The sequence below is a fragment of the Convolutriloba macropyga genome, unplaced genomic scaffold (genome assembly GCF_964194025.1).
Source record: "Convolutriloba macropyga unplaced genomic scaffold, txConMacr16.3 SCAFFOLD_1010, whole genome shotgun sequence".
NCBI classification, from domain to species: Eukaryota; Metazoa; Xenacoelomorpha; order Acoela; family Convolutidae; genus Convolutriloba; species Convolutriloba macropyga.
This window is the reverse complement of record NW_027449326.1, coordinates 40,049-54,511: the sequence shown is the minus strand read 5'-3', so window position 1 is coordinate 54,511 and position 14,463 is coordinate 40,049. Positions and strand designations below refer to the sequence as shown.

At 32.3% G+C, this 14,463-nt stretch overlaps 1 protein-coding gene across 1 annotated transcript in view; it reads left to right on the top strand.

Annotated features, from left to right (window-relative positions):
- The first annotated feature begins 416 nt into the window (after nt 1-416).
- LOC142354957 (heat shock factor 2-binding protein-like) overlaps nt 417-14,463 on the top strand; it is a 37,430-nt gene continuing 23,383 nt past the window's right edge. The window contains exons 1-2 of the mRNA XM_075407289.1: nt 417-464; nt 2,412-2,579. Of these exons, the coding sequence (XP_075263404.1) occupies nt 417-464; nt 2,412-2,579 (216 nt within the window). The remainder of the gene's footprint in view (nt 465-2,411; nt 2,580-14,463) is intronic.

Genomic DNA, 14,463 nt, shown 5'->3' with positions numbered 1-14,463 from the left:
AAGGAAACAAAAGCTGAGAACGGTAGAAACGGAGTTTTCAGTGGGATGTTCGAAGTTCATTTTTGCCAGCAACGCCAGACTCTGGTTTGGCCAAAGTTGCATACGGAATCCTACAAAGCGGTAAGAGTTCGGAGCACTGCTTCATCTTATCGTGGAGGGATGACGATTGGAAAAGACAGCACGAGTTTCATTCGTTGGTAGATTTGCAGTACCTGTTGATCAAGGCGACGAGTTCGGTACACGGAAGGGAGGAGACCAGCCAAACGGAAGTCTGGCTCAACGTTGCTTGGAACACGATGTTGAGAGGATCGATGTGGCTTGAGGCAATTTGGAAGGAGAGATGGACCAATTTGAAGCTGATGAGATGGTGCTGGAGAAGGAGACCACCTGACGGGAGATGACGGTCCAACGAAGAGATGGATGGCTATCCCTTCAATTATCGACGAAGGGAACGTTACAACCAGGTTGAATTGGATTGACCATTGATAATAGTGGTCATAAAAACGTATTATTGATTTCAAAGCATCCGAAAACCTGAAGTTGTAAAAAAAAGTTCAAAGGAAAGCAGTGTTTGCGTACAGGAACTTTCTGATGTCAGTATTTTAGGTTATCGTATTGAGCAAACTAGTTGTATGTCACCAACCTTGGAATTTTATTAGAAAGGTGGGTTGAACCCCGAGTAATTGAATTTGAGTTATCGGAATTGTTTGAAGGAGAATTTTTGACTGGATGGCCAGGGTAAATGATGGAAAAGGTTGTCGGGTTAACTAGCTATTTTAACTCAGATAAGAATTAAAGAAATTTTCGTTGAGTTTTGGCGTTTAGCTTGTTTGTTATGTGTTTAGTTCTCTCAGAGCAAAGACTAGTCTATGTAATTCGTTTATTAATTTCAATAGTAGTGCTTAGATTTTGTGATTCATTTTAAGTTGCTGTAATTTGATAAAAGTGATGGAGTAGTAGTTCTGCTGTTTCTTTGTAGTTTGCGATGGTTCACAAACTATTCTACCAGGCTTACGTTAGGTGAACAAGTTCCATTCGGGGTGTTGTGGATTTAATAATGGGAAAGATGTGTATGCAACGAAAGCGACTGATAATAGGAATGTAATACTTAAAACAAACAAACGAAACATCATTAGGATTAAACAAGATTGGAGATTTAGATCAAACGATTTCGTAGCAATTATTCGGGGGGATAAAAGTGTAGAAGGGAGGAATGCAGAGTTTGGGAAACACTATTTTTCTCACAAAAGTGTCGCAATTGCAAGTGATAGAACTTGAATTTCGAAAATCGGTCACCAACAAATTATTAGTCAGACTGTTGGCTTTCGATTCAATGCCATTTGGCAAATCAGACATTTATAGAACAAAAGCACGAGGTATTAGAAGTTAAACGAGTGCGGTTTTGATTTTCTGATGTTGATCAAGATTTTAAAATTAGTTATAAATAGGTCTTTACGTTAGCCTGATCAAACTGAGTAGGGAGTTAGTACATACCACGGGGCAAATTCCATCGTTGTCACTGTTAGAGAATTTGTTTTATAGGTACAGTGGGTGGACTTTAAACTTCCAAAAAAGGCGAATTTGTTTAGTTGAGTGGTTGACCGATTGATTAATTGCTAGCGTCATAAGTCTGATACTGATTTTGTTTTAATTTGAATAGCTTGAGTAGAAGTCAGCAATGTATAAAAAACTCGTTCAGGTCATTCAATTGTTCATTTGAAGTCATGAAAAGCTTTACGTAAGAAAGGCAAAATTAATGCGGTACATAATGCGAAGTGAACAGATTCTTTCGTTTGAATTTTCTTGTAACTTGCTGGATTAGATCATCAAAACAGTACCAAAACAGAGCTGTAGCTTCCAAGTTGACCTGTAGAGAAGTTGTGATGACGAAGGCATTGTTGAGAGAGTTGAACTGACTCGATAAACAGAGAACAACGGAGAACCGCTGTTAGATCAAGCGGCTTAATTGAGAGGTATTTGGAGTACTTCTTGTGCTGAGAAATTCTGTTTTGATAGAGAATAGTAGCTCTTTAATTGTGAATTTGGTTACAAAGTTAAAGTTGTGAACCATAATTTATAATAAAACTCTGCTCGAAATTTGATTTAGTTTTGTGATCTTTTACATTTCCTGTTCATTGATCTCTTGCCGTCTGAACCACTTGTAGCTATCATCGATGTAAGCTTAATACGTTGCTATCTTCGTACTCGAATGTAAACGTTGCTAAAAATATTCCAATAAATTGTGGAATTTAAATTGTGGAATTCCAATTCGAATTTAAAAGGTAAATATTGAGTGATCATTTTAAAAGGTAAACATCGAGTGGGAAAAAATGCTCTCCAATTTTAGATGCAAGCATTAATCTCAAATAAATCATCGAAATTCTGTAATGAATTGTAATGATTTGACGTAGATCAATGAGCTACATAGTCGTCTCTCCGAGAGCGAGAATACAATCCAGTGCCTGAGAAGTGAAAGAAGAAACCTTTGCTGGGAAGTGGACAATTTACAAGCACAACTTTCAGATGCAGACAGGCCAGCTTACCAAATTGGATTCACCTTTGCAAACATACTGTGGAACGTTAGTCCAGTCCAGAAAAATAGGGTTATTGATCTGCGCAGGCGAAATAAAATAGTTATTCCCCAAGTATTTTTTTTATTGATCAGGTTGGTGATGTGATTTACAATGCAGCTCGAAACTCGTGATATATCACTACCAATCATCATTTATTTATGCCCGAAGTTGGTGTTATCATAATAGGTAATCTTAAAAATTTTATTCAGAAATCGCTCAAAATTTGAGTGGTATTCTGACTTGACAGGCATCTGATAGTTTAATAACCGGTATCTGGGAACAAATAAGTAAGCAAATCGGTGGTATTATCTTGTTCAGTCACAATTTTCTATATCCAACAAACGAAATTTATAGTACAGTTTCTCACATCTATGTAAAACTACGGGTCAAGACGTTTATCAGAAATTTTAGAAAAATGCACTGAGAGGCTCTGATAGATCTTGTCTGAATGACTGAACTAATGGGTTGAATCTTGAAATCGAAATTTCCGTTGAACTTTCATGATAACAAGGATATCTGATAGCGGCTTACAGACCTAAAAAAACAATCAAGTAGAAAAACCTTTGTAGACCGAAAAATAGAAAAGCGGTGACAGCATTTACAATAGAAACAAAATATTATAGTTCCATTGTGAAGCTTGTAATTTCGTCAAATTGGTGGATATTAATTAAAAAAATTAAATTTTGAATTAAAAACAAAGAAACATAAAATTTTTTGTTAATTATATACCCAAGTTATTTTTGAGCAAAAATGATTGTCCACGGTTGATATTACGTGATATGTGATCAGTAATTGCTTTCAACCGAAGTTTAACAATGATCTTAGTTCTGCTGGTATTTTTCATGCCATTTTTTTGCTACAGACTTCTCATCTGATAGTTGTTTTGTCTGACCAATTTTTCTCGCTCAAAAACGGGTTAAACAGGTAACGCCCACAAAGTATTAAGTCCCTGAGCAGTTCTTTCGCTTTACTGGTCTGAAAGTATGAGATTCACAGGAACTCTTGGTGAGATACAGATTCATCATGAGAAGGGCGGTTCCTGGGAGTTTCACTCCCGTGATCCCACCCGAAGACACCAATCCACTCCATCCCCCTCCATGAAGTGCAATCAGCAACCCCGCACACTAACCCCCTTCCCTCTCCCTCGCTCCACTCCCTCTCGCAAGTTAAGCTTAAGCTAGCCCCCTAAATATCAGCTACCTTGTGACGAAGCGAACCACGTGAGAGTCGTTTGAGAGCACGTTGCCTGACGTTAGGTCGTTATGTCTATAATTTCTCGGCCAGACGATAGATAGTTGTTTATAATTTTTTTTCAAATTGGTATTTGAAAATAGCTGTATCTGAAACGGATTCGATTGCTTCAAAATATCTTTTTTTGGGAACTGGTAAACTATATTCAAGCAATCTAGTGCATTTGCAAAATTGAATTTTTGCCTCGTTTGACGCTGGATAACCAGTTGAACAAAACGACAATAAATCCAATTACAAACAATAAAACAGATGCTTTTGCAGTGAGAAAAATTTTAGGGCTATCTTAAATGATCTCGAACGAAGTTTGAAGTAATTATTGTAAATTTTCTTTGTTTAATGCAAAATTTTGCTCGACGCTTTTGCGATTTTCTAGAATATTCAGTGATTTCTTGAGCGACTTTTTCACGCTTCTATACTTCATTTTGGGGTGATTTCAGCTGCTCTCATTCTGAAATGAATTTTTTTGCTAATATAAAAGCGATTGTTAGTGGTTGTCGCTGAAAGCGGATCTAGCTTAGTTGTTAAGATGTCTGACTGCTCTTGGAGGTCTCGGGTTCGAAAACCAATAAGAGGCGAGTTTTTGCTCCCATAAAAACGCTAAGCTGCTACACCCCTAAGTCGTTCCAGAGCAATTCATCCAATGTTAGTTGGTTCAGGTTGAAAATAATGAAATACCTCCAGGACTTCTCAATTTTTTGTCAATTAGACTCTGCAAATATTAGCAAAACAAAAGGATCGGTTGCTTTTGAAATAAATTATTGTTTTTTCGTTCCAAGATATTTTAAAAATGGGGCAATTTTACGAGTCTAATAATAATTCTCATGAAATTTTTTCCCAATTTCGTAAACTGAATGAAAAAATGTAGATAGAACAATAACCTGCAAGATACCTTCATAATTCTGAATAATTTTCCATATGGGTGCTTTAAATTAAAATTCACGTGCATCAAATACCCATTGTACCTCACACTTTTCCAAACGTGAAACCTGAAAATAAACCCTGTAAAATAATATTTCAAAGACAAATATATAACTATGTGAAGAAAAATGCTTTTCATGAATTGATTAAACATTCTGAAAAAAACTAAAGTAAGGACTTTTTTTCGACTTCCATTTGTTTTTCGGCCTATGGAAATATCCCTAAAATTTTTAACAGCCGCCGCCAGATCACAGTTGACTATTTTTGCGCTCCTAATGTTTCTAGCAATCAAAGAATTAGTGTTATGCCTTTTTTCTAAAAATCTATTTGCATTTTTTTTCAAGGTTTTTGCTGTCAATGAAACCACAAATTGCGGCAATTTAACTTTGCTTTTTATTTCCTAATTCGTTGCGTCAAAATTTTTGTATTGTGAAACTTTCTTGTTGACACTTGCGGTTGTTTTTGTAAGTTTTGACTGTTCCTGTGCTCTTTGTCGTGTCTAGTAACTATTTCTTTTCATAACTATCGTTTTTGGAAGACTTGACGCTACTTACCTTCAAATATCTCTATTTTACATTTTTGGTTGCTGCTTTGTAGTATAGTGTCACATGAACGCTCTCATTTTCTCAGAGCCATGATTATCACTCTAGGATTTCAAGTCTCATTTAAATTTCCTTACAACTATAAATTGCACTTGTCTGGATTTCGATTGTATTTTACAAACCTTTGTTGCCTCGTTTCGTATTGTCACCAGTCACTGGTCTCATTGTCTACCTAATGAGAGACTGTTGAATTATTTTAAATTATCTAAATGTTATTTCACATTAGTTACTCTACTAATTTTCAAAAATAGAATTGATTGATGAGATCTAGCCAAGACTGTTCTTTTTCGGAACATTTTGTTTTAACTTAATATGTTGTAATTTTTCTTACGTTTTCTTGTAATATTATTTATAAAAGTTGCCCTAATTTTAATAATTGTTTTGTTAGAATTTTTTTGTTTAAATTACTCAATTTAGTAAATTGGACTATTTTTTATGACGTTCGGGAAAACGAAGGTTACCAAAACAATTTGCTAATTCGTTATCCTCTTGCATGCACTCTAAATCAATTTTAGATCTTATCTTTTGTGTCAAATGCGTTGTAGTGGAACCGTTAGCTGAACATGTTGTTAGTTTAAATGGCTTGGGCATTCCTATTTTTCGTGAAAATTGAGAAGAGAATTTATAGGAAATTTAGTATGATAATCACGGTGTTTTAGATATATGGTTTGACTGTTTGAAGGCTGTTACTCATACAAACCAATTAGACTGATCAAATTTTTTTTTCATTTTTTCAAAATAGGTCTTCAAGAATTATTTTTATAACATTAGAGTGTTTTAAAATAGCTCGATTTTTGATGTTGCGTAAAACAATCATTTTTCCTGGTTTCAATGCCAATTGAGACTATGGGAACCATTGGCAGCTATTTTACTGTAATCTGCCGGGATGATTTTTTCTCTTCAAGGTACTCTAAGCTTTCGACAAACAATTATTACTACTAAAAATAGGATTCATGAGATCAGAAAAGGTAGACTTTTTCTTAAAATTTTTTCTTGAAAGTCAAAACAATATCAGAAGTCTTTTTTTTCTGATTTGCTTGTTTTATGTTTTTTTGGACTTTATGTTTTTGGTTTCGTAATTTTCCTACTTAAGTATAATTTCACTGAAGTTATTATTTTATGAAAAATAGACTTGAGTGAACATGTGTTCGTAAAATGAGAAATGAAATGACTAGTTTTGAAATAATGACCAATTCTGACCAATTGCTTGACTAATTTTGTAATTTCTCCGCTTTGTCAACTTAGTCTAAATGTTTAAATCACAATTCCGACGATTTCACCAGACCGATCATTTCTATAAGCACGTAAATTTCGTAGGATTACTGTTTTCCAACTTCTTTTTGTTTTTCTCATTTGATTCAAAAAGAAGCATAAGAAAAAATATAAAATTCTAGATACTTTTTCACAACGTTATCAAATTCACAACGTGGTCAATTAGTAGTCGAGAATGTATACTAAATTTCTAACTTTTTCACAATCATTTCTCTCAAAAAACAAAACTTAATGAACTCGTACATTTTAGTCTGAATTTCAGGGTTAGTTTTCAAAATTTTTCTGAATATCAATAAGTAGTAGTGGGAAAAAGGGGGCTATTCCGCCACTTCCTAATCGGAAGACGACTAAATACCCCCTTTTTCCCACTACTCTATATAGCATACAAATCAATGTAAATACACACAAAAATAATAATATGATCAATCCCCTCTTTTATCCACTACTCTACATACATACTAATCTGCGAAAATTCACTTCTTATTCATTTTAAATCTGTCATTTCTTGTCTCACTTAGTGCAATCCACTAGTACAGAGTTAAGCTGGTAATTGTCCATTATCAGACGGAGAGTTCGGGTTCTATCTCCACCGACTCCGGTGGAAGTATCCCAGATACTAGTGTAACTAGAGAGATCGTGTAAAAGGCACGTAAACAAACTTGCGACAAAACTTGAACAAAAAAGAAAACTTGAACAAAAATTGAATGAAATATTAAAATAATAATTTTCATACATCCCCCTAATCAATATTTAATCAATCTAAAACTAAAACCTTCTGTCTCACTTGGCGTAGTTGTTAAATCATCGAGTCTAGTTAAGTTGCTTTAGCAAACGGAAGGAGGTTTGGGGTTCCTTCCTCACTAACTCCAGTGAACGTCCTCCGACTCGGATGAATTACTATGAAACTAAGTGAGATAAAAAAACCAATTTCACAGTAAGTTTGATCAGTGAAACTGCTTCGCAGATCCCTGCTGTGAGACTCTATATGGGACACACTGTGATGTATATACAGTCAAAAACACTGAGATCGGTGGAAACACAGTGATTAGTGTTTTTCAGTATAACTAGTGAGACCGTGTAACAAGCACGTAAAACCAAAGTGCGAAAATTGTTGTAACCACTTTGTGGATATCTTGAACAAAAAGAGCACAGTCAAAAACACTGAGATCGGTGGAAACACAGTGGTTAGTGTTTTTCAGTGTAACTAATCAGTGAATTTGCAAAACAACTCCGTTGAACTGCTTCGCAGATCAGGGGAGACTGCTTGGCTTGACACGATGGGAGCTCGTGGGTTTACCACAGACTCCGTCCGTTCGTAGATCGGTGAAACCGCTTCGCGGATATTATATTTATAAACATGTTCTGTCAATTGATTTCTAGTATGACCAAATCTATATCTATGAAGGTAAATACACAATTTTTATTTTGCATTTCTAAATCCAAAGAAAGAAAAATGTTTATAAACTTTACACATATTACAGGTTAAATGTAAATTAGGATTTCTATAATGTTCCTCTAAATGCCCAATATAATTTTTACTTTGACTACACTCTAACATATATAACATCTATATTCTAATTCTTTACATTTATTACAACATTCTTTCCAAGGTCTATTTTTGCAGTTATTGCATTTCATTTTTTCTTTTCGAAAAAAATTATGAATTTTCCCTAATAAAATACATCATGTCTCGCTCAACTAATAGTATTGTTCGAAGTGTAAACTTCTGCGAAGTCTGTGATTTAGTATTTGAAACGAAGAAAGAGTTATACAAACATCAATCATACGATACCAAACATAAGGAACTATAAGAGAAAATGTTTGAGTCTGATGATGATGATAACTTGATCTATGTTAGGTCTAAAACTGAATCGAAAACTAAAACTGAATCCAAAGCTAAAACTGAAACCAAACCTGAACCTAAAACTAAAACTGAAACTGAAGCTAAAACAGAAACTGATAATAAAACTGAAACCGAACCTGTAGTCGTCTGCTGGGTGTGCGGCAATAAGTTTAAAAATCAGATTGGTCTGCAAACTCACATGAATAAACACTTTAGAGAAAACGTTGTCTTAAACGATAATTATAATATTAAATCAAGCTTTAATCAAAGGCAGTTATATATTACTAAATCTAATGAAAGTTTTATCAGGGATATTAATGAACCAGTAGATTACATATTAGACGAGTTTAAACCATTTAAATCATATAAATATAAAGTTACTGCCAATTGCTTATATAAGAAGAGAGACTCAGAAGAAGAAAAGACTATTAATATAAACTTTAGAACCGATGAATATATGGATAAAGGTCACCGACTGAATCTAAACCAATGGCGTGATCATGTTAGAGAAACGTATGAGGGTTAGGGCTACGATTATGTGTTTATTGGAATAACAGACATGCAAATAAGTATAGAAAGGACTAAACCATTATTAGGATCTTATACTGAACTGCCACCAGGTCTAAGAGATAAAACAAAAGCGATTTTAAATATTAGAAGTAATAAATTAAACTGTCTACGATTATGTATTACAGCTACATTGCATCCTGTAACTGAAAATGCAACTAGAGAAATTAAATATATTGCTAACCTAGTCGAAGTCTCAAGACGGCAACGTAGCCAAAGTAGAACGCTTAGAGAAATGCTCCAACTTTGTCAAAGGTAGAGACAATGTTAGGATCCCAGTCTGGGAAGAACACTGTGACCTAATTAAAAATATAGGGGTATTATTAGAAAGACCTAATGCCAAACATGCAAAATTCTGGTTTTGTGATAATTGCACCTATTGGTTTAGTTCTCAACATAAATATGAAACTCATGAATGCTGTGTAGAAATCAAACCAAAGATTGTTTGTCCTAAAATAAAACAAATCAAATTCAAGAATCAACATAAACAACAAGAAGTGAAGAATATTATCTTTGCCGATATTGAATGTTACATGAAAGGAACAGATCAAAAGATTGGAGATAATACGTATAAAATATCTGAACATGTACCTATTGCTGTTGGCTATAACTACAATTGTAATCACAGATCATATTTTGGTTCTAACTGTATTAAAGATTTTCTTAAAGATTTATTAGAAATAGAAACGCAGCATAGTATTAAATTTAATAAAACAATGGTATTTACAGAAGAAGATAAACTGTATCATAATACTACTAATATTTGTCATATTTGTAATAAACATTGTATTGATAAAGTTAGAGATCACTGTCACCAAATTGGTAGATATAGAGGTCCCGCATCTAATATTTGTAACTTAAATTATAGACAACAAAACTTCATTCCTGTAATGTTTCGTAATGGTAAAGGCTACGACTTTAATCTATTAATTAATGAGCTATTTAATCAGAATAAAAGTAAGAGAAGAGTCGATGTATTACCTAGTACTAATGGTAAAGCTAGAATGTTTAGAGTAGACGTATTAAAATTTATAGATAGTTACAGATTTATGACAATGTGTCTTGATAAAATGGCAAATGTTTACGGCATTAAAAGTAAAACATTGTATCCTTATGAGTACTTTAAAGATGAAAATAGCTATAATATTAAATTGGGCAATCTATCAATACAAGACTTTAGATCACTAACACCTAAGTTGCCAACCCAAGCAGATGTCGATAGCTTTAATATTTCTAATACTAGGAAAACAGGTAAAGAATTAACATTAGAGTATATGGAAATGATATAGTTATATTAGAGTATTGCTTTAATCTTTTTGTTAAGTTAAACATAAATACATATAAACTTAATCCTCCACATTATATTATTCTACCAGGATACACCTTTCATTGTTTCCTAAAACTAAGTGAAGTTGAATTAGATACAATACAAGATGAACAAATAATAAAAGATTTCATTGGTGCAATGAGAGGCGGTATTTGTGGTGTTATGGGTAATAGGAAAATAAACAAAAACGAAAACAGAAAGTTATTGTACATCGATGCTAATAACTTACATGGTTATGCACTAATGCAAAAGTTACCATATAAAGATTTTAGATGGGCTAGCGACTTAACCTTAGACGAAGTGTTAAACACTAGTGATGATAGTGATTATGGCTATTGGCTTATCTGTGATTTAGAATACAAAAATAGTTGTAAAGATAAAACTAGCAACTTCCAATTACTTCCACTTAAAAGAGAAGTAGAGAATAAAGAACTAAGATACAAAAAAAGACCTTCAACTTCTTCAAAAAGTGAGAAACTAATATTAGATCAGAATAATAAATATGAATATCCAATACACTATCGAATGTTAAATTTTGTTGTTAAGATGGGTATAAAGGTTACTAAAGTCCATAGAACAATTAAATTTAAACAAGATTATATTATTAGAGACTATATTGAACTTAATACTAAAATAAGAGCTGAAGCTAAAACTGAACCCGAGAAAGATGCATTTAAGTTAATGAATAGTTCTCTGTTTGGTAAAAGTTGTGAGAATCCATTAAAGTATCTAGAGGCTAAGATTCTAACTGATGATTATGAAATACTTAAAGCTGTTAGTAAACCAACATGTAAAGATGTAATTAGATATGACAATTACGCTCTAATAGCATTTTATGAAAAAGAAATACTATACGATAAACCAATATACCTGGGCTCAACTGTATTAGAACTCAGTAAACTTCACATGTATGAATTCTTTTATAACGTATTACAACCATCACTTAAAGATCTAATGCTGCACTGTATGGATACTGATAGTTTTGTATTAAGTTACACTGAAGGTAATGTTGATAATAAATAAATCGATCTGAGTAATCTAGATAATCCAAATAAAACTAATAAAAAAATACCAGGAAAATTCAAATATAAGTTAGGAATTAAAGAAATAAAAGAATTCATAGTTTTAAAACCAAAGACCTATAGCTTTAAGAACTATTCGTCAAAAGAGAAAGGAATAAAGAAAGAGAACAATGGCAAGCATGAAGACTACTATAATGCATTAATGGATAATAAAGAAAGAAGTTTAGAGGAATGTAGAATACAAAAAGTTGGAGATATAGTGACAACAATTAAAACTAGTAAAAGAAGTCTAAACAACTTTGATGATAAAAGATTTTATGTAAATAATATTAAAAGCTATCCTCATGATGAGAATCTATATCTATTCAAAAGAGATTTAATAAATAAAATTTAGAATGCATCATTAGATGGAGAGAAAGACCTACTGGTTAATAATATTCTAGAACTAACCAATAATGATGATAGAAAGTTAATTGAAGCTGCTATTAGATTATATAATGATCTGTGAACAGACTCCATCTGTGGTTTACCAACGAGCTCTGCCCGCGGTTTACCAAGCAGTTTCTGATTTAACTTAATTTTTATCTTATCAAATAAAAAATGGCTAAGCTAGATAAACTTATAGAATTAAACAGTCTAGACAAACAAAACAGAAGAAATAGATTAGAAGATAAATTAAGACAACAAAAATATTACGAGGAAATAGAAGGGTTATTTGATCCTTTAACTAAAACCTTAAATACTAATAGTGAAATACTACAAGCCCACCAAACACAAACAATGGAAGCAATTGGTGAAACTGCTGCGCAGATAAAAGACAACACAAATGCATTGAAAGCTTTAGGGTTCTCTCCCGTTCAACAAAGCGGGTTCTATGTTAGAGAACCTATCACATTACCAGGTCGAGAGGCTTGATATTCTAGCAGATCTGAGAAAACAAACGAATATTCAATTACGATTAGTCCCATTCGATGCAAATGAAAATGAGTTTACAATTTAAAATGTGCCCACTCATATAACACCGAATGGTATAAAACTAAGAAATAACAACTATGATTTCACTAAAGGTTTCCTTATGTTTATCACCGATAAAAATGTAACAGAAAGAGACATGAAAGGTGAAAAAAATAAAACGATTTCTAAGGGATATCAATTACAAACAAAGAGGAGATACTAAAAGTAATAGATCGAAAGTTATAAGAAGATTATCAATTAATACCGCATAACCAAGAGGAGATTCCTTTAGTAGTGAATCCACCGTTTATGATACTAATGAAGAAGAAGAAGAAGAAGAAGAAGAAGTTAAAGCCAGCGGTCTTACTAAGACTGACCCCAACAACTTATTAGAAAGATTAGAATTATTAATACTAGAAAAAAAGCTGGTCATGATGGATTAAATGATGGAAATGTTAAATATATCTAAACAACTATTATCTATGAATATTATTAATCAAGAACATTTGGATAATTTTGTTTTTAATTATGGTAAATAAAATGCTGATGGAAAAACAACAACAACAACTATTAGCTCAAGAAGTATTCAGTCCCCAAAGAACAAAGTTTAGAAGAGAAAGACTAATACCATTATATAAAGATGAAACATGGTCAGCTGATTTGATAGACAAATCATCTCTAAGTAAATACAATAATAATTATAAGTTTATATTAACTGTTATAGATATATTCACAAAATATGCATGGGCTATTCCATTAAAGAATAAATCTGGTTTATCTATAACTAATGGTTTTAAATTAATCCCATCAGAAGGTCCACAGGGTGGCTCTGAAAGTCGAAAACCAGAAAAGTTATGGGTAGATAGAGGTAGTGAGTTTTACATTAAAACATTTAAATCTTTACTTAAAAAATATGAAACAAAACTAGATTCTACTTATAGTGATTGACAGGCTGTGTTTATAGAGAGATTTAATAGAACATTATTACACATAATTAATAAATCAATGTTCATCAATGGTGATGGTATTTGGGTAAAAATATTAAATGATGCAGTCATAACATATAACAATAACATTCATCAACAATTAATATGACACCAGTTGATGCTTCTAATAACCCTGATAATGTTAGATTTATTATATCTACTTCTACTAAGATTGAACCAAAATTTAAAGTTGGTGATTAAGTTAGAAATGCAGATAAACGTAATATCTTCTCTAATGGATACACTTCTAATTGGAAAAGAGAACTGTTTAAAGTTAATGAAGTTTTGAACACACAACCACCAACATATAAAATAGAATATATTAAAGGTGAGATAATAGAAGGTAAATATTAAGAACAGGAATTAATAAAATCCGAGTTTGACTTTGAATCTAATAATAAAGTTTTAGAATCGTTAAATATATTTCTTAATATAAATAATGACAAGAAACAGATTCAATCAGGCTAAACAGCAGTGAACATCAACATCAACAAACAACTTAACACTAAGTAAGGCTCGTGGGTTATTCCTAGAAGATAATGATAATATTGATATGAAGGATACCTATAAAATTACAAATGTACATCCTCCAATAGATTAAAAGGATGTTGTTAATAAAGAGTATTGTGACAATAACTTATTATCTTCTAATAATAAAATAGAAAACATTACAACTAAATGAAACACAAGTTAATGATGAAACACTAATTAATGAGTTTATTGAATCAGCAAATGAAGTCACAAATAATGTTAAGTTTTGTAATAAAGTTGCTGCTGATACTATCTCTAAATATAATCAATTAAAACTAGAATTCGATAATAATAAATTTAATCAAAATATTACTAACATACATTTAGATGATATGTTTACTAACAGTCTAAGAGAAATGAAAGAATACATTAAATCTCTTAAAAAAGTTATAGTACAATATATAATTGCTATACTTTTAAAAAGTACATTGGTTGATAATAAAGAGCAAGCAAGACTTGAGATGCATTATGGTTTTAAACAAGAAGATATAATGAAAAAAATAGAAAGATTTTTTACTAATGAAAATAAGCAAAGCTATGACGGAGTCCATGACCAATCCAACGGCACCGAGTGAGAGATTACTATATCCAGATCGGTCTTCAGTATCAGAGCGGCT